The sequence below is a fragment of the Aethalodelphis obliquidens genome, unplaced genomic scaffold (assembly GCF_003676395.1).
Source record: "Aethalodelphis obliquidens isolate GAN/ISIS:26980383/991018 unplaced genomic scaffold, ASM367639v1 scaffold29, whole genome shotgun sequence".
NCBI classification, from domain to species: Eukaryota; Metazoa; Chordata; class Mammalia; order Artiodactyla; family Delphinidae; genus Aethalodelphis; species Aethalodelphis obliquidens.
In genome coordinates this window covers 9,328,442-9,356,147 of record NW_020837973.1, presented here as the reverse complement: position 1 = coordinate 9,356,147, position 27,706 = coordinate 9,328,442, and the positions used below count along the sequence as shown (strand labels likewise).

Genomic DNA, 27,706 nt, shown 5'->3' with positions numbered 1-27,706 from the left:
GTACCTGAACAAGACTGTTGAAATAACATATTAGAAAATAAATGTGATCTTATAAATTATCTACTGAAGACTAAATGAAACATGTCTATATTAATAAACTCATGTGCCATTTTAAGTCATTTTTTTCAATCTTCATAAACATGTAACTTCAGTTGATACATTTAAGATTATATATGTGTATGTACACATGTATATACTTACAAACCATTTACTCAAGGAAATCTTTTCAAATCCTTTTTTAAGTTGGTGCATGGGCAAGGAAACCAGAACAATCAGTTGTGAAATATTCCCGTGTAAACTCTCATAGGCGTTACATAAGTGAGTTAACCATAGGCTAACAGTATTGCAGGATTTCCCTCTCATGTTCTCCTGCCTTCCTTTTGTTCAGAGAATTTGGATGGAGAGACCCGGAACTGCCTGAAGTGATTCAGATGTTGCAACATCAGTTTCCTTCGGTCCAGTCTAATGCTGCAGCCTATTTACAGCACCTCTGCTTTGGAGACAATAAAATTAAAGCCGAGGTAAGCACCACTTGGAATCGCAAACGACTGGTGTCAGATTCATCACCTCTTAGGTGTTCAGAGTAATGTTGAAAGAGAAAGAAACACGAAACTTAAAGTTATGTTATCAAAACTTAGATCCACATTTATGACTGAAGCATAGCACTTTTCATCTAAGTATATGGCATGCCTATGTATACATTCTTCTTTTTTATATTTGAATACTGAAGGAATAGAGGACCAAGGATATATGCTAGTATCACAGAGGCAAGATTATGAAATGCTATACTTTTGGTGTGATTTGCCTTTTGCTTCCCAATTCTGTCTCTGGAGTCATCTCTGCTTCTAAATCCTAAAGAAATACAAAGCATCTTTGTTGTCTCGTCAAATTACAGCAAGATTACCACATCAATATATGGTATCCTCTGTCCTTTCTGGAAAACTCATTGGTAAGGTAGGAACTTTAGGCAATAAACCAGCTTTGTGTTATAACCAAGCATTCTGAGCCATTTACAAAGATGCCAGTGGATATCATACAGATACATGTGTTCTGTTAAAGAGACTACTATCTGTGTCCAGCATGTAAACAATTGTTAACATGCTCTAAGTTTTTGGAATACTTTAAAGTGCATAAATTGTGGTGTGTGTGATATTTCTGGAAAATCACAGTGGTCAGCACAGCTAACTCTGATTTTTTAGACAAGGGACAAAGCGTTTGCATATGAGCAGCTGAGTAATCAAATTTTTAGAAGAGATTTTATAAGCTACAAAGAGTCATCTCCATAGCATGTAAGCAATTTTGAGGATGAGTCTAAATTAGTTTAAGAGTGGAAAGAGGAGATTTGAAGATATAATTGCAATTTATTATAGATTTTGCTTGCTTGCATTGAGATGTATATAGCCTAGCAGCTTTTCATTTTTTTTTTTTTTTCCTGTCTCTATTTCCCTGGGACTATGGAGGGCTTGACCCATGCTCATTCTTACTAGAACAGTCATATTTCTTTATGGAAAGAATATAGGGCAGTGGTTCTCAACCAGGTGTGATTTTGCCTCCCGAGGGACACTTGACAACATCTGGAGGTATCTTTGGTCGTCAGAACTGAAGAAGGTTGTGGTGGAGCCTTCAGTATCTAGTGGGTAGCAGTCAGGGTTTTAACCCAACTCAGGTTCAGACGCTCACCGCTCAAAAGCTGGTACTTGAGAGACAAGTGTTGGTAGGAAAGGAAAGATTGCTTTATTCAGGAGACCAGCAACCTGGGGAGAAGGTGGACCTGTGTCCAAGAAGCAACTACCAACTGCTGATCAGGGGGCAAGAGCTTTTAAAGGGGGGTTTCGGGGGTGTACAGGTGGCGGGCGTGGCTACATGCAGAACAGCACAGTCAGCTCTGACGGTCATCTCGAAATTGGTCATGCCATGGTCTGATCAGGGTCATCTTGATTATTTTAAGTACAGTTAGTCTTCAGTTCCAGGGTCGGCTTGTTCCCATGTCCTTGAGGCCAGTTCTTGGAACTGTGCGAGACGGAGCAGCTTATGTCACGGCTTCAGTCTGGGCATCATGTAGTTCACTTCTTCCGCCAGGTGGGTGTTTCAGTATCTACAAATCAGCTCCAAGAATATGGCTCAGCATATTACCTGTAGCCCTTGGGGAGGAACTAAAGGTCTTCGACTTTGTTTAATGGCTGAACTATTATTACTTTGTCTTGCTTGACTGTTTCCCTCTCTTTCTGCATTTTCTCACTTTTCCGATTAAATTTATTCTTTGGCTAAAGTTTTTCTACAGACAAGAGACAGGTGGACAACACAGAGGGTCTGTCCTGGGAAGGCCCCATAGGGTCCTGCTCGGTTACGAAGGATGCTGCAGGACATTCTGTAATACACAGGGCAGCCTCCATAACGAGGAATTGTCCAGACCCAAATATCAGTAGCGCCAAGGCTGAGATCGAAGAAATGATTGTTCATCTAAGATAACCTTCAAGTGTCAAAAAATACTCTTAAAATGATCTAAGAATAAAGTTATGTGGCTCCTGTCCCAAATAGTAATTATTGTAATCATTCTCTGCCTTTAGTAAAAAACAAAGTAGCCATTCAAAATGAAGGATAGATTTCTGATTAAGGGGTAACGTACCATCATTTTTGGAAGATGATGCCTTTGAGGGTTTCTCTAGAGACCATGAAAGTGTTTCATCCCATGACTGGCATAAAGTTGATTCAGAAGTGGTGTGGCTACCCCTCAGCAGCAGGACTCCTCCCCCAGATTTGGTTCTGATGTCAAGACTGAGGACACTGCACACACCCCACGAGAGTGTGAAAAGGTGTGTTACTCACATAATGAGGCTTACGAGGGTGAGCAGGTCGGCTCCCATAAGGGGCTGAACTTGGCTGGAGAGCACAGGGAAGAAGAATGGCTCAGGGATTTGGTGGTGGTTATGGGCTGTACCAGGGTGGGGTTCGTACATGCAGACAGGGACTTGCACGGCGTGAACCTCCTACTGGTGCCAAAGGAAGAGGCATGAGAGCTTTGTTATCAGCTTGCTCAGCTGTGGGCAGAAGAGAAAGAGCTGTCAGGGGCCAAACATGAAACAACGCAGTCAGATGCCATGACTGGGCAAGTTCAAAGTTGCTGCCTCTGTCTCCATGATCCATGACTGGCTTTGAAGCCTCTCCACAGCAATGGCACCCAACAGCTAACTGACTACGGACTTGTGTATGGCCACATCAGAAGCATCCCCATGCCCTGTGGGAGACAAAAGGTGGTGTGAGGGAAGGGGTGACCAGCACACACATCAGTGTCAGAGAGATACATCTTCCCACACCGCTTGCCTACTCACCAGCTGTGTCTCCTTGAACAAACTGATTGTTGACTCTTACCTTTAAAATAGAGATGCTGATACCTCCCCTGTAGAGTCTCTGTAGGGACTAAATGACTTAATGGATGCAAACTGCTAAGTGGTGACTACTCAGTTATTCATATTCTTTTTTGGCCAGGAACACAGTTAAGACACTTAAGTCACTATTTTATCTTATGTGTGTATGTATGTGTCTGGGTGTGTGTGTGATCACTTTTTAATTTTGCTGTGGGTGCCCCCCAAGGTTGCCTGTATCACCTTTCCCGACAGCTGATCCTTAGAGCTGTGGTTCATGTGGAATTCATTCCTCTCCTCCACCTCCTAAAGGCTCCGGACGCAGACAGGACCCCATGATAATGTCCCCCGGGTACCTGGGAGGCTGTGATGACAAGGAAGGGAAAGGTATGTAGGGCACAGCCTGATGTCATGTTGACAAAATGAGATCAAAGTTAGTAAACGTGAGCCAAAGGAACGGGGCAAATGTAGGAGGCCTACATAAAATGCAGAGTGAGCCATCTGGAGTTTCTCTTCGTCTCTCCTTCAGTCACACTGGGAGCCCACGTGTGTGCTTATGTATACACACACACACACACACACACACACACAGATATACAGATGTGTAGGGACTTTGCACAGACCTATTTTGTTCTCTCATTCTAACTCAAGCCCAGACCATCATTAATGGTTCTCCCTTTGTGACGGATGGCTGCCTATCATCTCTTCATATACGGGCATTGATTTTTGTAATTACCTATTGTCCAAATACTTTCAAATTTGCTCAGTCTTCTAGTCTTTCTATTGCGTTTTATTGAATTGATTTAGCCCTTCCGTCTACATTTCATTATTGGTATTGACTTTGTCCACACAATGGATAGGCCGCTGAGCAAAAGGCAGAATTAAATCTCCTGTATGTGGAGGGTCATAAATCATGGCTTTCTCGTTCCTTATTACAGTGCTTTGTACAGTTTTCATAGAATGAAGCCAAGAAATTAAGTTTTGTTCAAAATGATGCCGGATCTCATAGGTACAAAGTCGAGAATTCACTTCCATAAATCAGCAGACAGAAACCGTGTCCCTAACTTCTCCTACTGGTCTGGTGAACTTGGATTTGAGGCATTTTCCTGGTTCCCTCCCAGCAGGGAGGTGGAAACGAGGGGAGAAGGATGGGTGTGGTTAGTTCAGCAACCACCAGTGACTATGGGAGAGTCTGCAATCCACTGGGTGCCCTGACCCGGGCACAACATTCAGTTAGGAGATGCTTTGAAGACCAGCAAGTGTCCAAAAATTGGGATAGGAGGGTGTCATGCAAACAAGAGTTTAAAGTCAGACTGAGATAAGATCAGAAGAAAAGCGGTTGAGGAAAAACAAAAGAGGAGGGGGGAAGGAGACAGTGGAAGCAGAAGATCCAGGCATTGTAGCAAACACCCCACAACTCATCTGGTGCAGCTCATTTCCGTGGGCTGACGAGTAGCTAAGATGTAGGCGGGTCCCCCAGCTTTAAAGAGCAGAGGTGTGATTGGCGTGGATGCTGTCAGTAATGTTTGAACTATGTCTGCCATGCACGCTGCCTCCTAAATTGTTGGGAATGTCATAATAAAATGAACTTTAGATAATCTAGGTAGTTTTTAGACATGAAAACCTGCTCATGTATATGTACTATAGGCATCTTTTAGGAGGTGCCTAAGTGCTGATAATTTTTTAATGGTTTTTCAAAAATCCTTTTTTCATTCTTTCCGGGAACCTTCATCAGTTAAGAACATTAAGGACATCTCATTGATTTAGGGATAATACTAAGTGCCTCTCATGAGTTATAATGATTTGGATTTACTGACACTCCTCCCTCCTGTGTTTTCCCCCATTTCTTCTCATGCATAAATAGAGTAGGCAGGTGGGCATCCTCAGTTCACACCGGGCAGGCATACACAGCCAGGGGTATATGTATCCATGGGTGTGCTACATGGTGGCATTCAAAGCAGTATGTTGTCTGGAGATAAAAAGGTATTTGCACATTTTTATGTGACAAGAAGGGATTATTTTTAAATGTTTGAATACTTTATTTCATTGTAAATTAATAAATTAAATTTAATAAAAGTTTAATACAATTAAATCTAAAAATTTTTATAATTTTAAACTGTATTTTTTAAACATAAGACCATTCACTTAAATAGCATGCCTTTGTAAAAACTCAGACTTTATCTTATGATGTTACACGTGAGAAGGACTTATATCCATGTCTCTGTAATGGATGAATGGCTGGTGACCACCACTGATTTAATTTAGATTTTGGCCTGATGGCCTCTTTGTATATGAAAAATTGTCTTCAGCCATCAATTGTGTAACCCAAGTATTTGAAGCTCTTAGACAGTAAACGTTTGCAATCTGAAGACAAGAATGATTTCTCTAAGAAACCAACACTGATTCTATTTTGCTAACTCCCAACGAAACTCTCCCCAATTATCATCATCCTAACTCCAATGAAACATTTCTTGTTTTTAAAGAAATGGAATTTCCAGTTCTAGTGGAAAGAAGAGTTTATCGACAGCCTGTTCTGGGTTAGTAGGAGAATCAAATATTAATAACATAGATCCTACCTTTAAGGGATCCACCACCCCCTGGAAGAACAACATGTAAACAGGGCAATATAACACCTTGTGCAAATAAGCTCCACGGAAAAGCAAATCCCCATATCCTGTGAGTCTGTTTGCAAAATGCTTGAAACCTAGCCTTGTGGAGTCTTGAAACCTAGCCTTGTGGAGTCTTGAAACCTAGCCTTGTGGAGTCTTGAAACCTAGCCTTGTGGAGTCTTTTAAAACCTAGCCTTGTGGAGTCAGAGAAAAATTCCTACTTCCTACAGTGATGAGTACACTGGATTTTAAGTTAGAAGTTGCCAGAAAATACAGCCAAAGTCACACTCACTTAGACTTGATGGAATAGGGGTTAGACTTAAGGTTATCAGTCCTTTGGAGAGCGCGTGCGTGCGTGTGTGTCTGTGTATGTGTGTGTGAGTGTGTGCGTGTGCGTATGTGTGTGTGCGTGTGTGTGTATGAGATCATGTCCATATAGTTTCAATATGTTTGTACCATTTACACTCATTTTTTCCCAGTGGCATTATTTTCTTTAGTGCTGTTAACTAGAACATAGAAATTGACTTCTCTGTATAAAAATACGCATACTGTCCCCCTCTCCCATAATTTTTATTCTACTCAGACTGATTTAGAGCATTTCATATGTTAAAAAAAAATTCAGACTTGTTCCTATCTACTACACTTAAAGGGCTTCATAGTTTCTATTTTATTCTCGGTTCTTTCTACCTCACAGAATTCAAGAGAAGGTGCTATCCATCTTTTCAGTTGATTAGTTTTGAATCATTTCTTCTCTTTCCTTCATCATAAATTGTTCCACAGTTTTTGACAAAGAGCCTCTATGAGTTACTAGATGTCAGGAGACAGCGTCCCACTGAGCTGACAGCATGGGCCCTGGAGCCGGGCTGCCTGCCTTTGAACCCTGGCTGCTCTCCTACTTTCTAGCTCTGTGATCTCGGGCAAGTTTCTTTACCTCTCTGAGCTTTCGTCTCCCAGACCGCAAAATGAATCCACATCGCTGCAGAGAAAATGCACACAGACTGCCAGTCAGAGTAAGTGGGTTAAGACATGTGGGTTATTGTTAGTATATGTGGAAAATATAAGTTAAGGAAATCTCTTCCTGACAATCTCATAGTGTTATAGACAGAATGCCGCTGGGAAGTTAGAATCAAAGGACCATTTGCACATGCCAGCATAAAAGAACAAGCAAACAGGTCCCAATGATTAATACACTGATATTATGTGAAAGTGGAATTCATGAGTATATTCATTCAACAGATATTCATTGATCAGCCATACAATCCCAGGCTCTGTTCTTGGCCCTGGCCGTACAGCAGTGAATGAACTCGACTCAGATGAATGGGGGGAGGCGACAGGAAACAAATAAACATGTAGGTCTATCACGTGTCAGATGGTGGTGCCGACACGAAGAAAACGTAGCAGGGAAATGAAGGCAGAGGGTGATGGAGGGCGGCAGGAATCGACTTCTGTTTCGTGTAAGATGCTCAGGAAAGTCATCTCTGAGGAACAGCGTTTGAGCAGAGCCCGGAAGCGGTGAGAGAGAAGCGCAGAGTTAGTCTCGGAGGAGAAGTGTCCCAGCACAAAGCAGCCGGAGGCAGGCTGGGCTGCGTGTACTCCAGGAGTGCGTTGGTCCCCTAGGGCTGCTGGAACACAGTACCACGCTTTGGGGAGGGCCTAAAACAGCAGAAATTGATTCTCCACAGTTCTGGAGCCGGAAGTCCAAGATCAAGGTGTGAGCAGGGCCAGGCTCCCTCGGAGGTTCTGGTAGGATGAATGCTTGCTCGCCTCTTCCTGGCTTCTGGTGTGGCCCTCCGTCCTGGCTGTTCCCCGGCTTATCTGTGCATCACTGCGATTACTGCCTCTGACATCCCACGGCCTTCTCCTCTCCGTGTGTCTCTGTCTGCGCCTCTTCTCCTCTGATAAGGACACCAGTCATATTGGATTAAGGCCCACTCTAATGACCTGATGTTAATCTGATTACATCTGCAAAGACTCTGTTTTTAAATAAGCTCGCTTTCAGAGGTACCTGGGGTTAGGATTTCAGTGTATCTTTGAGAGGGCACAATTCAACCCATAACCCTGACTGACAAGGAGTGTGGCTGGAAGCTGCTAAGTGAGGGGAAGAGGGGTGGAGATAAGAGCAGAGCGCTGAGTGTCCAGGGCTGGGTCACGCAGGCTTGTCAGGTAACCTTCAGAGAAGAGAAATCCGGGGCCCACTTTTTGGCAGGGTATTTTGGGAAGTAGCACATTTCAAGAAAGGATGCTTAGGGAGATTTTGGAACCTATGAAATGGTTCAGAGGAGAGGGTAGCTGGTGATACGCAAAAACATGAGGAGAGGCATGCATAGAGACAGTAAATGGCTAAATGAAGTGGGCAGGCTTGTCCCAGAAAATGTAGAAAGGTAGACTTCTGAGTCAGAAGAAGCCAGAAAAGGAAGGGAGGTAACCTCGGGTAGCCTCCTGTGGCTATCCCAAAGGGATTGAGGAAGTGGGAGAAGAACAAAGTGGCCACTGCCTCTGAGGGAAGTGTGGGTAGTTTCGGAGGGGACAGGGGAGCATTCGGACAACTCTGACATAAAGGAGGAAGACTTAGAAATGAGAGGCTCTCCATCTGTAGGAGGGGTGGCAGGGCCGCTGACTGACAACCTTCCAGAAAACACTGTGGAGAGGTGGCCAGCAGCCAAGCGGCAGCTGAGGGAACGTGAGGAGGTGGAAACAGCTGGTGATAAGTGACCGTTAGATCTGCATAGAGAAAAAGGAGAAAGGCAGTGACTTTAACAAGCTACACTCTAAGACCTTGCTGTATTGGGGGGTCAGGTGGTAGCAAGTTATGCTCAGAGACTGAAATTGTCTTTGCCTGTAGTTTATTTAACACAGGTGTGCAGCGGGATTTGTAATAATTTCACAAGCTAATAGCAGAGAGGATAATGTCTCTTAATGAGCCAATAGAGAAATAGCACCTTCCACACAAATGATGGGTTAATTACGCTTTTGTTCCAGGCGAGGGGAGATACAGAAAGAAAGTCAGAATTAAGTTGAGGTGCACCTTTTATGCAAGTTTGCTTTCTCAGGAGAGCTGGCTTCACCAAGCCGGATCTGACTTCTAGCTGCCAGGGCAAAACCCAGGTCCCTTGTTGCTAAGGCTGGTTGCTGGGGAACAAAGGCACCTGAGTCGGCGGGCCGGCCAGGGTTATCACTCCGGGGACGGCTGCAGAGCTTGGGCCACTGCCTACAAGGAGTGCCTTGCCGAGGCAAGAACAGTGTCCCTTCTCTTCCTGGAGCTGCCGCGTATCTCAGCACCACTGCTGGCCCACGGCAGCCCGGCCTTGAACAAGAGTCTCGAGACCTTCGGAGAGCTAGAGCAACCAAGGGTAGGTTTGCCCAGACTGGAACTCTCACGATATTCCTCACCAGCTCCCGGAGTTTATAGTCTAAATGTCCACTTGCTTCTCCACACGTTCTTACTGAGAAGCCCCCAGCGGGCCCCTCAGCAGCTGGGCTACTAAGTGCTTATCAGTGACAACAGATGAGAGGTTAACATCCTGACATGAAAATGACGAAAGTCATAAACACGTGAGTTTAAGATCATGTCACACCATACGTAACAGACCTGTTTCCAAAATATGTGATCTCATCATTTTTCAATTCCATCAGGGAGCAGGAGGGAGGGAACACAGCGTGACAAAGGCCAGGAGTGCCGGTCACTCCCAGAGGAGATTGCTTCTGGGTGTTGGGGAAGTGTTGGCTTGATGGAGAAGCTAAGGCTTCTCAGGGACCACAACCTTTATGAACGCAGGAGCCCTGTGTTATGTGATCCATGCTGAGCTACATCGCAGCCGGGAGCTAAAACAGAATGGGTGAAAGAAACAGCCAGAGGCCTCTCTGGTTTGATGGCCTTTTCTGTTGAGAAGTTTAACAGGGGAAGTGGGAGAAAGAAGGAAGCCATGTTGGGGAAAGAGTGGTCATACGGATAAAAACAGGCCGTAGTTTGTAGGTGGCAGCAAAAAAGGAAGACTGGCATCTTCTTCCCAGACTGGCTGTCAGCTCAGCTTCAGAGCTGGTGACTTGCCTTGTGCCACCAGGGCACAGGGGAGAGACAGCATAGAGGTATGGTCAGACGTAGTGGGCAAGGACAGTGTTCCCTCAAGTTGAAGGTCCCTTCAAGGAAGATGGACCCCTGCAGGAGAGAGGAGTCCAGGGGTGTCGGGGATGTGGGTGTGTTCCTGCAGGAGTCTGGAAGCTCAGGGTGAAGCAAGATGGGGTCAGAAGATGCAGAGTGAGGCCGTCCACTTGGGGTATCAGAGAGTTACAGCCACCTGGTCGCACGGCTTCTACAGCCGTGGACCACATAGGCAGAGGAGACCGGCGTCAGAGCCTCCTCCGGCTGCTTCAGTGCAGGACACATCTCTCCTCCCTCCCCACAGCAGTACAAGAGAAAGAAAGAGGAAGAAGGGGAGGGGAGAGGAGAACCAGAGGCTGGAGTTCATGGTCCAGCCTGCTTCCTGAGGCTGGGGTGTTGGAGGATGGGTAGGAGACTAGGACTGAAGTCAAAATGGTCAAGCAACATTCTTTGTAACTGGAATGAGACCATTTTAATAACCTAAAGTGAATGAAAGTTAAGCAATCAGACTGATATGGTGTTGAAATAGAGCCAGCCTGCTGCGAGAGTCCTGATTAAAACCACCAAGTACAGAAGGTTCTCTTGGCAAGACAGGGATGAGTCAGAGAGCAATTTATGGGGTCAGAACTCAGGAACAATGATGTAGCGGGTATTTTTCTCATCTTTGAAGTTTCCTTGCTGGGACTGCTAAAATTCGCTTGGGGTACTTTCACTTCATTTCGTCTTTGGGCCGCGCTCTCCTTCTATTTTAATGAATTATCTTTTTATCTGCCCACCCCCTGAATCAGTTTGTATTCTTTCTGATAATTAACAAAAGAAACAGATGACCTATCTAAATGTCAACCTATTGCATTTCTGTCACAGGTAGAGGACCCCGGGTCTAACCTAGCAATTTCTCACCAGGCTTTTTTTTTCCCGCCACATTTCCGAATGAGAGCTCCTATATCATATTTTAGAAAAGAAGACCTCTACCTGAAGAACGAATCCCTCATTCAGGGGCATAGTCCAACTGTATATCCACCCTAAACTTCTTCAGCCCGCGTTAAAGTCACTTTTTTTCCTGTGGCCTTTAGGAGAGACGGCAGAAAACACCTGGCCTCTGTCATCCTGCTAACACTTTGCTTCTTACTGCTGCTGATTTATCACCATTAGACCTTGTTTCTAGGTGAGAAATCTCTAAATCATTGAACCAAGGAAGAGGCATCTTGTTTATCTGTCATCCTTTTGATTTTTTCCCTTCTAAAAGTCTCTGGGTTTTCCAGGCACAGAGAACTAGAGAGAACATTTTGTCAAAATACTGGTAGAAACAGCACAGAAGCTTCTACATCAGATTAGGCTCATACATAGATGATGGTGCACACTTCTCTTTTTTATGATGTCATTGTGGCTCTGTGCTTGCCTGTATTTCTGCTATCAGTTTCATTAATCCACTCTAAGTAAATGATTTTGCTGGCACCTCTTTTGAGCCTTTGATCACTTCTCCAGCTTCACCAAGGTTATTGTTCCAGTTCATTCTAAATCCATCAGACCTCATCAACCTGATGGCACTTGTATATTCATTAATGACCCTGCTCTCTGAGTGCTTCCGTGCACCATCTTGGAAATGGTTAACACCACTGGAGCCAGATACCATGCAGGACAAGAGCCTCTCTGACTTATTTTAAGCATGTGTGAGTTTCTAGCTCGTATTTCAGTCATTCAGAATCAGACTCTTATTGGAAGAAATGTGTCTTTATACCCAAACTATCCTGTAGCTGTTTTGTCACACCTCTCCCCTATTAGGTGCACTTCATCATTACAGCTGTTTTTTAAATGTTTCAAGGAAAGCTACCAGTGATCATTATATGATAACAGTTCATGTTTGGTAGCCCCAGTGCACTTTTCAACCAAACCTTTAATATAAGTGAAAGAAAAGAATCTCCTTTGTTAAGGGCTCTTCAGAATTCAAATTGGTCTCCTGTGTTTACAATCCTCCTTCATTAATTTGCCTCTTGAACACAGAGTAAAACACTGAGTGGGCATTAATTCTTTTGTTACTCGTATTTAATTTTTGCATGGAACAATTTGTGCATTTCCTTTGGATCTATACAAGCTGTCTTCAATTTCCAAAGATTGTTTGAAAGGAAGAATCTTATGATTGAAATGTATTTTCCATTAACATAGTGGTATATAAGGAGACCAGTCTCCCCAGGCCAGCTCAGAAAAGCCTCACTATCCCAAAATGTCCCTGTACTATAACAGTGGGTGAAATTGTAGCGGTGGGTGAACAGTACTACAATATCCGGTCTGTATTCATGAGGAAGGGCAAAAAGTGTTCCAGTGGGAATGCGGGGATCTCACCTCCAGTGCTCTGCTTAGAAGGCAGGTTCACCGTACCTTCCCTGTGGGTTTTGGGGTGGGTTTTCCTTGCTACAAACCACAAGTGATGGAATCTGCTGTCTGGGGCAGGGGCTCAAGGAAAATAGAGACAGATGAAAGGGAGCAGGAAAACAATAAGTGTTATTGGGGGGAGGGTGGGTGGGTTCTGAGACTCCGTGGTGTGGACCGAATGAAGGGGGATTGGGGATGGGTCAAAACTGGATTCTAGGAGGTTGCAAACTAAAAAGATGTGGGGAGCAGGAGGTCTGCTCTGAGTTACCCTTATAGCCCCATGAAAGTCCCCAGACCTCACCGACTCCCTGACACTGACTTCATTTGCTTTTCCTTTAACGACTGTCCTTTCTACTGCCACCATCTATAGCTCTTAAGCCAGTTTCTCTCCCTCCTGGTCCACTAGAGAAGAAGAGGATTATCTTCCCAGCCATCCCCTATTCTTTTATATATAATGCAAAGACGCTCAACGTTGATGTTTTATATAGAGTTTACTGCCTTCACAGGTGATGGAGAAGCATACCAGGAATAAAATGTTTCCCTCATAAATATCACCCCTCTGTTTTCCTCTTACATCTTAAAGACACAAATAATGTCACATATAGATGGTAGAATGGCAGCTTGCATATTTGACAGAAAGCTTCTCTCGGTGTCTCGTAGTGTTCTCCTTTCAAGATGGAGCTGTTTGGGGACTCCTGGTGAGAAGCAGGGTGGAGCTGGGGAGGTGGGGTGAGAATTGGGCCCCCTATTTGCAGGCTGAAGTAACCCTATCCTGTTCTAAGAGATACTGAAATCAGATCACAGGAGAAAGAACTCTCTGTCAACGGAGACTCTGAAATTCCATCAAGCTCTTTTAGTCAGGCATGTTTCTGAATTCCTGTTTCACTGAATATTTCCTCTTTCTGCTGATAAAGATACTGCAGAGTCACCCCTCTCCCCGCCACATACACATCCAGTTATTTCCAGTGGTCACCTGACAAGTATCTATGTTCAGAAACATGCCTATCAGCTGTGGGATGAGAGGCACCGTTTCTTTCCTCTCTTGCTGCTGTTGGCTGCATGCAGAGGGAGCCCAGTGCCCTCAGGAGTCGATGGTGGTGATTATAAGCAAGCCGTCCTTAGCTGGTGCCCTTATTCCAATTGCTCCCTCCTGGCCTGGCCTGCCAAGCACCTCTGACACTCTCCATCACTGTATCTCACCAAAGCCGGCCACCCTTGCCAGGCACTGTTGCCTCTTCTCATGGGTATCACCATCTCCTTGCATCAACCATTACCCGCGCCATGAGTGTGATAGATCTTTCAAAGCCTAAAAAATGTCAAAAGTGGTGAGAATGTATCTGTACTACTCCTGATTTAGTGTTTCTGTTTCTTATGTGGATCAGGAAAGCAACAAAATAAAACAGATACCACCAACTTTACTTATAACCTCCATATTTTGTATGGTCCGTATAGGACTCCAAGAAAGGCCAGTTAATCCAAGAGTTAAAAACCAGGCTGTACCCAGAATTATCCCTCTTCTTAACCATGAAGTCCTCGCTACTGGATCCAGCTGCCCAACTCCCCCTTTTTTCAGTCCCCAAAGCTTGTTCAGCATGCCCAAATAGGTCTAAGGAACAGCAGTTCACCATTTAGGCTCAAACTCCTTGCCATGTTCTTTAATTTACAGAGAAACTTACCTGTACAAAGCCAAGAATGTGTCTCATCTCTAGTGGGTGGTGACTGTCCCTAAGCTTCCCAGCCTCTCAGTGTCTCGTGGGAACACACAGCACAGTTCATATCGACCATGCAGATTGGTGTCCAAAGTGGGATTGATACACAGACTTCACAGACTTTGTTAAGATGGTGTGGAGCACACATACGGAAACTGAAAGGGATGGAGATAATTCTGTAATACCATCTTGGTGGCCAGATGATTCTTAGTATGAAACCATACAACTTTGCATTTATGAAAGAAAGGAACTACTTCAGTGGAATATGTCCGCTATCCCCTTGATCCTGGGTGTCACAACATTATATTGTGTAGAAATTATAATCCAAAGAGAAAGGATTGTTTCCATTGGGTCTTACCAAGGAAGCAGAGATGTCTGAGGCATTTAGCAAGGATATAAAATCCAACATGTAAAAAATATGAAAATTGTACTTGGTGTGCTAGTATCTGTATTGTAGACAGGTGGGGCAGATGTGAAAGGGGAACTTGGCTCTTGGTAAAATGTTCTCTTCAAGGAGTAATGCCTCTCTTTAGTCCCATCTGTCATTATTAGACGTGTCCAGAGAGCCATGGACTTGGGACTGTAGAGGTTTGGGCGCAAAAGAACTGGGAAATTGTTCCAATGAATATAAGCAAGTATTCAGGTAAAAATATTACCAGGGATATTGATAATGAACCAAAGACTAGTAGTCTCCAATGGATATCAGTGATATCAGAATAAGTATTAATCATAGGTAGTAGCTATGCAGCCTAATGCTTTTGCCTCTAATCCAAGGTTATGTCCCTCTGACCCGGGTAGAAAACATGGTGTATGAGGCTTACCCCAAAGGGTAGAGTTATCTATATTACCTCCAACCCCATCACTGATCCTGAAGAGAGGGGGTATGGACAGATGAAGCCAACTTGGATTGATCTGTGACCATGCCCCAAATCAAATGGCACCAAATATCTTTTTGGATCAAACAATGGATGGTACAGTGACCTGGGGAGCCCTCTTTTAGAGGACCCCCATATTTCTTGATTTTTTAATTAGTTGAAGATGTCCAAGAGGAAGTTAGGGCACTCTTGCCTGACTTACCATGAAAGAGGCTAGTGGATTCTTTGGTCAAGCTGGTGCAAACAGCCATGAAAAGATGAGGAATCACAGGCAACAGAAAGGCTAGACAAAAATGGGACAGGGCAACCTAGGACAGATTCGATTTGGGAGGTGTTTGTATGGTCATTAATGAAAGAAATGGAAAAACAGTTGTCATATAGGTTGTATTAGTTTCCTCTTGCTGCTATAACAAATGACTGCAAGGGGGTGGGGAGGCTGAGTTACTCTTGTGACATTCCCAACAGGAGAGTTGAGGCCACATGCTGAGGCTTGTTTGATTGGCAAGAATCTGGGAAACCATATTTTCTGGGCTTAATCAATGTAATTTTACCTGGCCATTACACTAAAGAATTAGAGGTTGTTTGGAAAGAGAATGGTAACGTAGCTGTTCAGAAACAAAGGGTAATTTTTCATACCCACTGGCCTAGACATATCACATGTGCAGACCACAGTGAGTTTACATTCCCATAACACACAAGGGGAATAGGTATGGTGGCGTAATCCAGTTGTGATTATATAAACTAAGTGAAAGCCCCTTGGCCAACCAAGGTCCAACATGCTCAAAACTAAAACAAAATAGATTTTCTGGAGAGGTGCTAGCAATATCTGTATTAACAAAGGAGGTAGTAGGAACTGGTCCCCTGGCTCCCAACACCTCCTTATACAAAAGACTTATTTTACGAAAGCAAGTCAGCTTTTCTAGGTCAGCTTTGTAGATTATTAGCGTCTAAATAGAATGTTCTCCCTATGGCTTTGACAGTATCCAACATAGTTCAGGCTAATAAAGAAACTCAGTGGGCACCAGGGATTTCAGTGCTGTCATTGATCTGGAAAATTCTTTATTTTTTGCCCCAATTCCAATTTCTGAGAAAAAGCCAATCTCAATTGGCCTGTACCTGAGAGACCATACCGTCTGTTGTAACAGTTCTCACACAGGATATGTTAATTCTCTTACCCGTGGCCAAAATTCTTGTGAAGGGACTCACATTTACTGATGATAGAAGATACTCTGATATATGACTTTGATGGTGTAATGATTATCAGGCCTATAAAAGAACAGGCCAACAGAATTGCAACTAGGGTGACTCATGACAAGGTGAAGCTGGCTTGTAAATTCTGCAGAGTTATGAGGGGTGACCCAACAAGGAATATTTGAAGAATCAGGGCTATTTCTCAATTGATGAAAAATATTCTCCTGATGCCACTCTGAAATGAATAAGAAACATAATACTTGGTAGAACTCCTTGGGTCCTGGAGAAGTCATATCTCAAATCTGGGGATACTATCAAGTCTCATTAGAATAAAAGAAAAGAAGGGAAAAGAGAAGGAAAAAAAGAAAAGGAAAGAAAGAGAGTTGCTTTTTTTTTTTTTTTTTGCGGTACGCAGGCCTCTCACTGTTGTGGCCTCTCCCGTTGCGGACCACAGGCTCCGGACGCGCAGTCTCAGCGGCCATGGCTCACGGGCCTAGCCGCTCCGCGGCATGTGGGATCCTCGCGGACCGGGGCACGAACCCGCGTCCCCTGCATCGGCCCGCGGACTCCCAACCACTGCACCGCCAGGGAAGCCTGAGAGTCGCTTTTGAAGGTCGTCCCAACAACAAAACTTCTTAAGGTCTTCAGTGGATAAGAGTATCGAGTATAACTTCCACATGCCTAAAATCCACACTTCTTTATCCAAACAGTGACAAATACCCAATGAGACTGGAGTTTATGGCAAAATCGAGTAAGGGCAGCAGAAGGACAACCTTAAGGTTTTGAACATACTGACTGCCTCGCTCCACCTTTAGGTATTTACTTTGTAGAAGGTGATCATGGCTTGCTCTCGGCACTAGTAGAGATTGCTCGCATCTTCAAGAGACATTTGAGGCCTAAATTCCTGTTGAGCCTTGGAGAAAACACTGACATAAGAAAGGTTCCGTCCAAAATCTCTCTGATTAAGTGCAAGGATTTGCTCAAGAACCTCTAGGTTTGGCTTACGAAAGGTGTCCACTAGATGCGTGAACAGGATGCCTTAGATGCCTTAGAACCCAGGTTCCCTGCTTTATCTTCTTCATCCTCTTCTACAGAGAAATCAGAGGCCCAAACTATGCCTCCTTCCCAGAACAAGTCCAGCAAGAGCAGGACTTGCGGACAGGAGCATTAAAACGATGCAGGAGGAACACTTTGGGAAGGCTGCCTCCTTCCAACCTAGTTTTTCAAAAAGTTAATGTTAACAGGACAAAAACCAAAACACCAGAGTTTATCTTCCTAGTTGGCCATGTTGTATTCTTCTGAATGATCATCTGAAATACTAGTTATAGAGAGTCATTCATTACTCGTATAGACAGGGTCAGCCATCCAGTGTGCAACCTGTCCCATTAGGAGGACTCTTTCTGTCTTTCCTCATTGAAGTTATCTCAAGAGAGAATCATGTAACACTGACTGGTGTGCAGTGACCAGTGGATTAGCCATTGAGTCCAGAAAATGGGCAAAGAGCGATGCCCTATCCTTGGTACTTCTTTATACAGAGCAAATATACAGAGAGATATGAGACTGCCTTGGTTCTACCAGACTTAAATGTGTCCTGGTGATCTAGATACACGTCAACCAACAGCCAAAGAATAAGCCCTGGTGGTTAGGCAGGAGGTGACCTGTTGGTCCTGACTACGTAGACAGTAACTTAGGCGTTGGAAATGGATGGGCAGAGCAGCCCTGTGCTCTCCACAAGTGGGCTGATAGAAGCAGTGAAGCCTGGAGGGCAGCTCATGAACACATGATAGATCAACAGTAGATCGACAATAGATTGACTGAGTCCACCTGTGTATGGGCTTCATATTGCTGCTGTAACAAATTACCAAAAATGTAGTGCTTTAACAGAATGTAACTTTATTATCTAATAGCTCTGGAGCTCAGAAGTCCAAAATTGGTCTTACTGGGCTTAAATCCAGGGCTGCAATTTTTTTTCTTTTTTTGGAGGCTCTAGGGAAGAATTCGTTTTCTTAACCTTCTCCTGTTTCTAGAGGCTTCCCACATTCCTTGGTTTATGGCCCCTTCGATCTTTAAGGCCAGTGGTAGCTCAGTGAGTCTTTCTCATGCTGCCATCCTTCTGTTCCTGACTCTTCTGTCTCCCTCTTCCTCTTATGTAAAAGAACTTAATGAAGACACTGGGCTCACCCAGATCACCCAGGATAAACTCTTTAAGGTCAGCTGATCAGCAGCCTTAATTCCATGTACAGCCTTCATTCCCCTTTGCCATGTAACGTGCATATTTGTAGGTTTCAGGGATTAGGATATGGACGTCTTTGGGATGGGATGGAGGCATTATTCTGCCTACACAACCTGTTAGAGCAAAGAAACCCTGGGAAGCCATACCTCTGACTGAAGGATGCCACGTGACCTCCGGCTCTGTGGAGCTCTCTGCCTACAGATAAGGTTCTGGATTCTTCCCACTAAGAAAGCATTTTTCCCTTGATTAGGTTGGCTTTGTCACATCAGTCTGTTTCATCTTGATGGCCACGGGGTCTCGAAAGCAAGTGCACTGATCATGTGTTGGACAGGTGCCAATTCTTGTTATGAAAATTCCCTTCCAAGTATTTTAACGTAAATCACAATTTTCTTCATTTTGTCATTCAAACTTGCCAGGTCCCCACCCCTGTGAGCATGGATATCTATATTAATAAATATCCCACAGGTTTTCATATTACCTCACAGAGTTTCCAAAGCTAACATTTTTCTCCTTTTTGCTAGTCTTCCAGGCTCTAGATTTAATTTTTTTCTGCAATAAGCATCCTAAGAAATGAATCAATAGATGATAATTTGCTTTGCAATTTAGATTTTTCCATTTTAGTGTCTTCAACCCTGAAGAGTGACAGTGGAATGTGAAGATTTTGAATTATGAATAATCTTCCTTATTGTTCTGACTTTTATCTGTCTCTTTACCGTTTAGCCCAAGTTCATCTAATGGAAATTGGATATTCAACTATGGGCCTGAGTGCTACACTATTTCACATGCTTTTATATGTTTTTTTGCATTAAAGAAGACAAGAAATTTGCATACCTATAATTAGCTAATATATTCAGCATTGGCTCCTATAAACAAGATGCAGGTGTATGTAGTACAGAAGCATTTTATACGTAGTGTTGGCTTTCACTTGTGGGAAAAAGTACTCTCACTTCATGAAGTGAAAAGATAAAGTTATACGAAAAACATTTTTTTAAATTTTTATTTATTTATTTATGACTGTGTTGGGTCTTCGTTTCTGTGCGTGGGCTTTCTCTAGTTGTGGCGAGCGGGGGCCAATCTTCATCGCGGTGCACGGGCCTCTCACTGTCGCGGCCTCTCTTGTTGTGGAGCACAAGCTCCAGACGCGCAGGCTCAGTACTTGTGGCTCACGGGCCTAGTTGCTCCATGGCATGTGGGATCCTCCCAGACCAGGGCTCGAACCCATGTCCCCTGAATTGGCAGGCAGATTCTCAACTACTGCGCCACCAGGGAAGCCCAGAAAAACATTTTTTAAATGTGCATAACATTTGCTGGTCCACTGTCATTATATTTACAGTTGTACCATATTCTAAGGTTCTAAGGTCCCTTTTAGGCACCGGAAGTCTTTGTTCTTAAGTTCTGAGTTGCTTGCTTGGCATATGATATTTCTCCTGAAGGGTGGACTGTAAAAATTGGCTTTATTTCAAAATTTCAAAAATTTCATCATCAAAACTGCATTGCTCAAAAAATAATATGGATCATCTGTGTGCCGGATAATTCTCTCAGCCCTGGGGATTCAGTGCTGAACAAATTAGGCAAGATTTCTGCTCTCACAGCTTTATATCCTTCTGGGTAGGAGTGGAGCAGAAAATCAACAAACAAATATGTATATGAAATGTACCAGGTGGTAAATGGGAGCGAAGGAGGAATCCAGAGATGGGGATGTGGACCAGGGGAGGAGGGGGAGGGGTGTAGAGTCATGTGCTAGTTTTGATGGTTTATCAGGCTGAGCGGATTCTGACTGACTGCTGTGTGTACAGAATTTCAAAACAAAACAAAATTCTCCCTTAGGTCCCTGCTTTGTTATTAGTGCTCCACAGCTACCAGCCTGTTAACAACAGAGTATAGCTGTCGATGTCCTTCTAGTCTGGAAAAAAAAATGTATGCAATAGCACACGGAACTCATTTGAAAATTCTTAAAGAGTTAAAAATGCAAACCAAAGCATTTATGTATCTAGCATGTTTTAAATGAATAATGAGAAAATCAGTAAATAAGACAGAAAATAAGGAAACTTTTTAAACCTGGGATATTATATGTTGAAGATTTTTAAAAAGAGTATCGATAAACTATGCAGAGAACTAAAATCTGAAAATAGGGTAAAAGCATTTGATTCTTTAGAATCGGGGTTCTTATCATCTAACCGGGTACACTCCAGGACAGAAGATCTTTGAACCAAAATTATTAATTTAGAGAAATAACAGTCTTCTCAATCTCTGTGGCTGTTTTTTTTTTTTTTTTTTATTAGAAGGTAGAATACCTACTGGGCAGGTCCTTTAAACCCACAAGTGTGAGTTACAAAAACAAGGAAAATGAGTGCTACAAAACTTAAATTGGAATAAAATAATTGAAAGAACTGAATGAATCCCATGTTGGTAGGGGAAGGGAAAGGAGACATTTCTGAATTGCTTTCCCTTTTAAATATGTACATATAGGCGTAGTTCAGAGATATTGTGGATTCGGCTCCAGACCACCACAATAAATGGAAGATCGAAATAAAGCAGGTCACACACATTTTTTTGGTTTCCCAGTGCATATAAAAATTCTTTTTACACTATACTGTAGTTTATTAAGTGTGCAACAGCATTATACCTGAAAAACAATTTCCATACCTTATTTAAAAAATACTTTAGTGCTAAAAAATGCTAACCATCATGTGAGTCTTCAGCGAGTCACAATCTTTTTGCAGTTGATCACTGATCAGAAATCACCGTAACATGGTTACCAGAGGGGAAGGGTTGGGGGGACGGATAGTTAGGGAGTTTGGGATTGACATGTACACACTACTATATTTAAAATGGATAACCAGCAAGGACCTACTGTATAGCACAGGGAACTCTGCTTAATGTTATGTAACAACCTAAATGGGAGAAGAACTTGAAAAAGAATAGATACGTGTATATGTATAACTGAATCAACTTTGCTGTACACCTGAAACTATCACAACATTGTTAATCAACTGTACTCCAATATAGAATTAAAAAGTTTAAAAAGTAATTTTAAAAAGAAATCACAATAACAAATATAATAATAATGAAAAAGTTTGAAATTTTGCGAGAATTGCCAAAATGTGGCACAGAGACATGAAGTGAGCAAGTACTGTTGGAAAAATAGCACCAATAGACTTGCTCAACACAGGGTTGCCACAGACCTTCAACTTGTAAAAAACACAGTATCTGCAAAGCACGATAAACTGAAGTATAATAAAACGAGGTATGCCTGTATAAATATATATTTATTTGTTTATACATATACATTTATTGGTAACTATGTTATATATTATTATATGTGTGTAACACTCCAGTGTATATGTATGTCAAATTATAGACATGGGTGTGATTTAGTACTAGTCACTTACTAAAATTACTAGGGCAGTTGTGATGCTGTTAGAATTTCTAAGGTACCATCCACCTGATGCCTGGAGTAAAGTCTCTTTCCTCATAAAGGATGACACACGAGTTTAGGCTGCACTGCATTGCACTTGATGGGATTTCTTAGTACCTAATTTTTAAAATTTCAAAGGTCACAGACGCACCAAACAGTGTGTTTTCTTATTACACCAAGATCCAAGTGTCATATAAATGTTCTGCTTGGGCTGATGGACAAAATGAAGAGTGAATAACATTTAATCAGCTGACAGTATCATTGAATAACTCATATTTCAAGATTCCATGTTGCAGACGGATTTCCCTGGTAACAGCTTTCTTTGTGTTCAAGAGAAACATGGGGGGAAATGAGGTTGACATGTTCCGGTTTGTGGATTCTCAAAAGCACTGGTCACAGCGGTTGAACCCGACGGGTGGGGAGCTCTGAGTGGTGGAACTTATGGTTTTTTGCTCAGCTTCTGGGATCCCCTGCAGCCTCCACTCTGATTCTGGAGACAGAGCTAACTGGAGAAGTAGGAGATGGGCTTCTCCAGTTTCCTTGGTGGGTCTCAGAGCACAGAGCTAGCAAAATAAGAAAATCAAAGTTAATTTAAACAAATGATTGAGAGATGCAGGAAACCCAGCATGCATGTTACACTCTATAAATTCCCAGATGCCAGGAAAGTGGTCAGAAAATGTTTGATATCTAGGATATACTTCTGCACGACACATGATGCCTTCTTTGTGACACTGTCAAGTTAATTCTCTTGCCTCATTGACACAACTGCCATCCCTCTGCTCAAAAAGCATGAGTGGGTCTCCACATCCTATAGCCGCTGAAATTTTCCTTGTTCTTGTGGTTTTCAGTGCCAGCCTTAGCCTGGCCCCTTGCCGGCATCCCAACATTTCCTGGGTCCCGCCTCTGGGAGGCGCTCTATGCAGACAGATGCTCCTCTCCACGCACCTCCCATGCTCTCCCACCTCCGCTGCCAATCGCTCTTCAGAGCCATCATCCGTGTGAGCTGCAGGAATCTTGGGCTACTGGCCAGAGAAACTTCCTACAAGCATACCATTCCATTCCCTTAAGTTCAGCGATTTTTCTTTAAAATCCCACAAGTCTTATATTCTACTTCGTAAAGTGTCCAAGTCTGATTATAAAATAATAGTAGTAGTAAAAATAATAATAATACCCCCTAATCTTTGGGTAAATTTAAGGGCCAAGAAGATGTACCACCATCTAACACACTGATGCCTACTCTTCCCCCGCAACCCTACCATAACTTGTCGCCCACTTTATAAGCATGGACTACCCCAAGCATTTTAGAATTTAATCATGTTCTACACTGTATAGTTCACCAGTTTTAATCTTCTTAAAATCAATTCAGCTGTTATTTCTTCCAGAAGTAATTCCCCCGCTCCACTTCCCAAGGAGGCTGGTTTCATGCCTTTCCTGTGGGTTTCAGAGCATCTTGTTTGTTCCTGTACATATCTCCTGTCCATGAGATCCTCAAGGAGCATAGAACAGTGCTTAGTAAATATCAACTGAACTGAACAAAACTAAAATTCTTTTCTCAACCAATGTTTACTGCAGTAAATGTTGGCTTGTTGCTACCGCAAAAGAGCCTATGAGCAAATATATCTCCCAGACATACAGGTGACTTTGTCACCTAAAATAGAAAAGAAAGAAAAAAGGACATATGCACAACAGGAAAACACTTAAGCAAATTTTATATTCTGTACAATTTTTGTAGGTATAATGAAAGTTTTACTTGATATAGTTTAAATTTTTAAAAATTTAGATATTTAACTTAAAAATAAAATAAATGCATAGGAAAGTTTTCTCTATATATCTATCATAACTCCTTTTGGTGGAATATGTTAGGTTTACTTTAATATTCATTATTTGTTATAACCATAGGCTACCTAAGATATGAAACAATTTCTCTATTATTGCTATGTCTGTATTTAGCATAATTTTATATTTTAGAAAGATGTTCTGTTCCATCTGGCAATGACAGAAGAATCACAATTTTTTAAATGTGTGCTTTCATAATGCCAGTGAAATAGAAATTTAAATGAGAGGCTGTGTCTTTCATAAACACTTTGCCATCTGTCGGTCAACCAAAAACTATTGTGATGATTATCAACATACTTGTTTTATTAAAAATGAAAGGCCAAAAACCTTAGTCACTAGTGATTCCTTTCTTTCGGTCAGACCCCATATTTTCCGCATTTTTCTACCTGCAACACAGATCTAGAATTTCACCATTTCTTGGCACTTGCATTCCCATCATTCTGATCTAAAGCTACCGAGTTTCTCAAACCTGGACAATCTCACTGGTGTCCCTGCCTCTACCTTTGGGCCCCTACAGTCTGTTCGCCACATGGCACATGCAACAGTCTTTAAATAAGCATGTTAGGTCAACTCTCATTCCCATCTTCTTCAGAGTACACCCAATGCCCTAGTGGCCAAAAGGCCCCAGATCCAGCCCTGCACCACCTAGCTGTCACCCCATCTCATCTCTCCTTCACTCTGCTCCAGCCACACCGACCTCCTTGCCCTTACTTGGGACCCTCCATCACTCCCTCGTGTCATTGGTCTCTGCTCAAACATTCCCTAATCATGGTACCCGGACTGGCCCCATGCAACACCTTCCTGCGTGCTCCATCCTCTTTTCCTCTCTTCTCTATGGTTCTTATCACCAGAGAAGATCTGGGTTTTGAGGGGCTTAAAGCTTGTACAATTTGATGGATCCTCTTTAAGGATCAAAATTATAACTAGAAAATTGCTAGGTCCTCCTTCAGGTAGAGCTGCCTCTGTTTTTCACTACTGAAATGATCTTATTAGCTTCATTGCTGGTTTCTTTGGTTTCTGATTCCTCTACAGATGTGTGGACTCCTTTAAAGGAAGGACCCAGTCCATCTCCCCCACTCTGAGCCCAGCACCTGAACAGACTAGCCATTCCATAACCATGGGTCAAAGAGGGACTGTCCAATCTGTACAACAGTGAAAGCTTTGGGGTTAATATTTGTGGGCTTCCTGCATTCACATCCTGAGATCTTTTAATAATTTTTAAATAATTAAGTTATACATCTGCCTTACACAAGTTTGTGTTTTCAAAATTTATGTGCGCTCATCTAAAATTCTCTTTTGAGATGCTGAAGTGTCTGAATTTAGTGTTGCCACTTACGATATGTTAGATTGAGTTCAGTTTGGAACACAATAACAGAGACTTTTATTGGAGGCATTCTTTGTAATTGTCACTACTTAGTGATTTTGTATCTTGTATGTGCAAGGACAGCTCAAAACTTACGCCAGGTAATGGAAACCATTAGCCATATTTAGAACATTTGAGTGTGTCTGAGTGGCATTTTTAGAAAACGAATTTGTGGAATCCGTTGAAATTCTTGCTTGTTAAAAAAGAAAAGAGGGGCCTTTCCTGAGTGCTCTTACAGAATAATGTTGAAACTCGCAGCAATTCTGAGTGCCCAGGAGTGTTTGTGGAGGGTGTCAGCTCCCAGTCTCTAGCTGCACAGCTCTGAGGCCCCTTTTGACCTCCTGCCCGCTTCACTGGTGGCAGCAAGTTTTTGAGTAGAGAATCCTGCTGCTGGCTTCTCATCCACTTAGACTGACTATTTCATTCTGCAATGGGGGAACGTCTAGAAAACTTCTCTGCTTATGATCGCAGTTAACAAGAGGGGAATCGAAAGGGCCAAGGACTCTGGTATATGTAATTTGTTTGCAATGATTCAGGTGTTTTTTTCCTTTTAAAGTGTTTTGTAAAATGCGTCACTGGGTGGAATAATGATTCATGTTCAGACTAAAAGAAAGGGCTTTTCTCCTTTTACCTTTATCTCTTTAAATTATAGGGTAATGAGGGTGATGAGAACGTGAATGTTCAAACTGCTGTAAAACAGATCATTTCAGAGATTTTGATGGGAAATAGTTTTCTTTAAACAGAGATATGGACAGAAAACTTTTACTAATACATAACTCATACAATATCAGCTACTTCTCTTAAATTGAGGATAGTTTAAAAAAAAAAAAAGATGGGCTTCCCTGGTGGTGCAGTGGTTAAGAATCCGCCTGCCAATGCAGGGGACACGGGTTCGAGCCCTGGTCCGGGAAGATGCCGTGGAGCAACTAAGCCCGTGCGCCACACCTACTGAGCCTGCGCTCTAGAGCCTGCGAGCCACAACTACTGAGCCTACGTGCCACAACTACTGAAGCCTGCGTGCCTAGAGCCCGTGCTCCGCAACAAGAGAAGCCACTGCAATAAGAAGCCCGTGCACCGCGATGAAGAGTAGCCCCCACTCACCGCAACTAGAGAAAGCCCACGTGCAGCAATGAAGACCCAACACAGCCAAAAATAAATAAAATAAAATAAATAAATTTATAAAAAATAAGTAAATAAAAAAATTTTTAAAGGGAAAACATGTTCAGATTCCCCCCTACCATTTTGTTATATGTTCATGCGGTTACCTCTGTGACGGTCTTCAGTGCCAGCTGAGGTCAAGTTCGGTGGGGTGGGAGCTGGATTTGGAAATCTGTCCAGGGTGACAAAGATTCTAGGAGTGTAGGGGCCTTTGGATTGGAAAAATAAGGGAACTCAAATAACAATAATAATGTAGTTGTAGACTTGTTTATTCTTTCCATGTCATTTCAAAAACCAAAGAGCTTTCTGCTACACACAGAGATGAAACCAAAACCCCTACTCATCCTACATCATGGCGCATAAGTAGCATCTGGGAGAATCTACGTGAAACTAGAACCTTCACAGACACTTAACTTGTTACTGTTTATATGTTTTGCTGCATTTTTTTATTACAGGCTAATTTGTTAAAATCAAAACATGGTCCTTCTCTCTTTTTGCCTAATAATTCTCTCTATATTTCAGGAAAAAAATTTTCTCTTTTTCCCAGAACTAGTATCACCTCAAAATTATTTTGAATGCCTTTTTTATTTTCCTGATCAATTCAGTTACTATAACAAGAAAAAGCATTGCATTTCTGTTCTTCTTAAAATATAGATCAATTAATTCACTGTACTTCCCTTGGAAATATATCTAGCAAAATATCTCAGGGGTTCAATATTGATGCAGCAGACTTTGATATTATTTCTTAAACATGACCAATACAATTCACACAGCTCATTCGAGAATAAATATATCCCTTATATAATCTCATTAGTGGTATACCAGAATGGATTAATGACATATTCAATAATATTCAGTTTATACACTCAATGAAATTGATGAAGTTATAACCCTGAATTATATGCCTTTCACTGATTCTATCATATGTTATATGAGCATATTATTGAGTCATATATTGACCAGGTAATAAGTCAATTAAGAAGATCCTTTAACAACTTGATACCGTGGGTAGTTCCTTGACAGATATTTACTGAGCTCATTGTTAAACAATTCACATTTGAGATTTAATTTAATCCTAAAAACAACCCTATGAGACAGGTTCACTTTCTGTTCATGTTTTACAGACATTTAAGTAACTTGCCTCGGGGTACATGGGTTTTAAGAGAAGGAGGGATGATTTGAATCCAGTTGCTCCAGCTTCATAGCCAGCACCACCAAAACACAATAGACCCTCTTTCTAAAACATAATTTGAAAAGAAACATAAGTCATCTTGGTTTACCTGTTGAATGGAGAAAGTAGATCATTTCCCACAACTGTAAAGAGAGATGTATTTTCTCTGAAAATTCTCAAAAATAGTTTCTATCATAAAACCAAAGAAGATTTTAGCCTTTAAGAATTGTACTTCTATTTTACTCAGAGGCAACTGCATGTACATACATCAACTCAAATTATACAGAAACTACGATGGCTTAACTATGAGGA

General features: G+C 42.3%; 1 protein-coding gene across 1 annotated transcript in view; it reads left to right on the top strand.

Annotated features, from left to right (window-relative positions):
* Positions 1–396: 396 nt before the first annotated feature.
* The window catches only part of CTNND2 (catenin delta 2), a 257,170-nt gene continuing 229,860 nt past the window's right edge, over positions 397–27,706 (top strand). Inside the window, exon 1 of the mRNA XM_027125377.1 lies at positions 397–521. Coding sequence (XP_026981178.1) covers positions 432–521 — 90 coding nt within the window. The 5' untranslated portion in view covers positions 397–431. The remainder of the gene's footprint in view (positions 522–27,706) is intronic.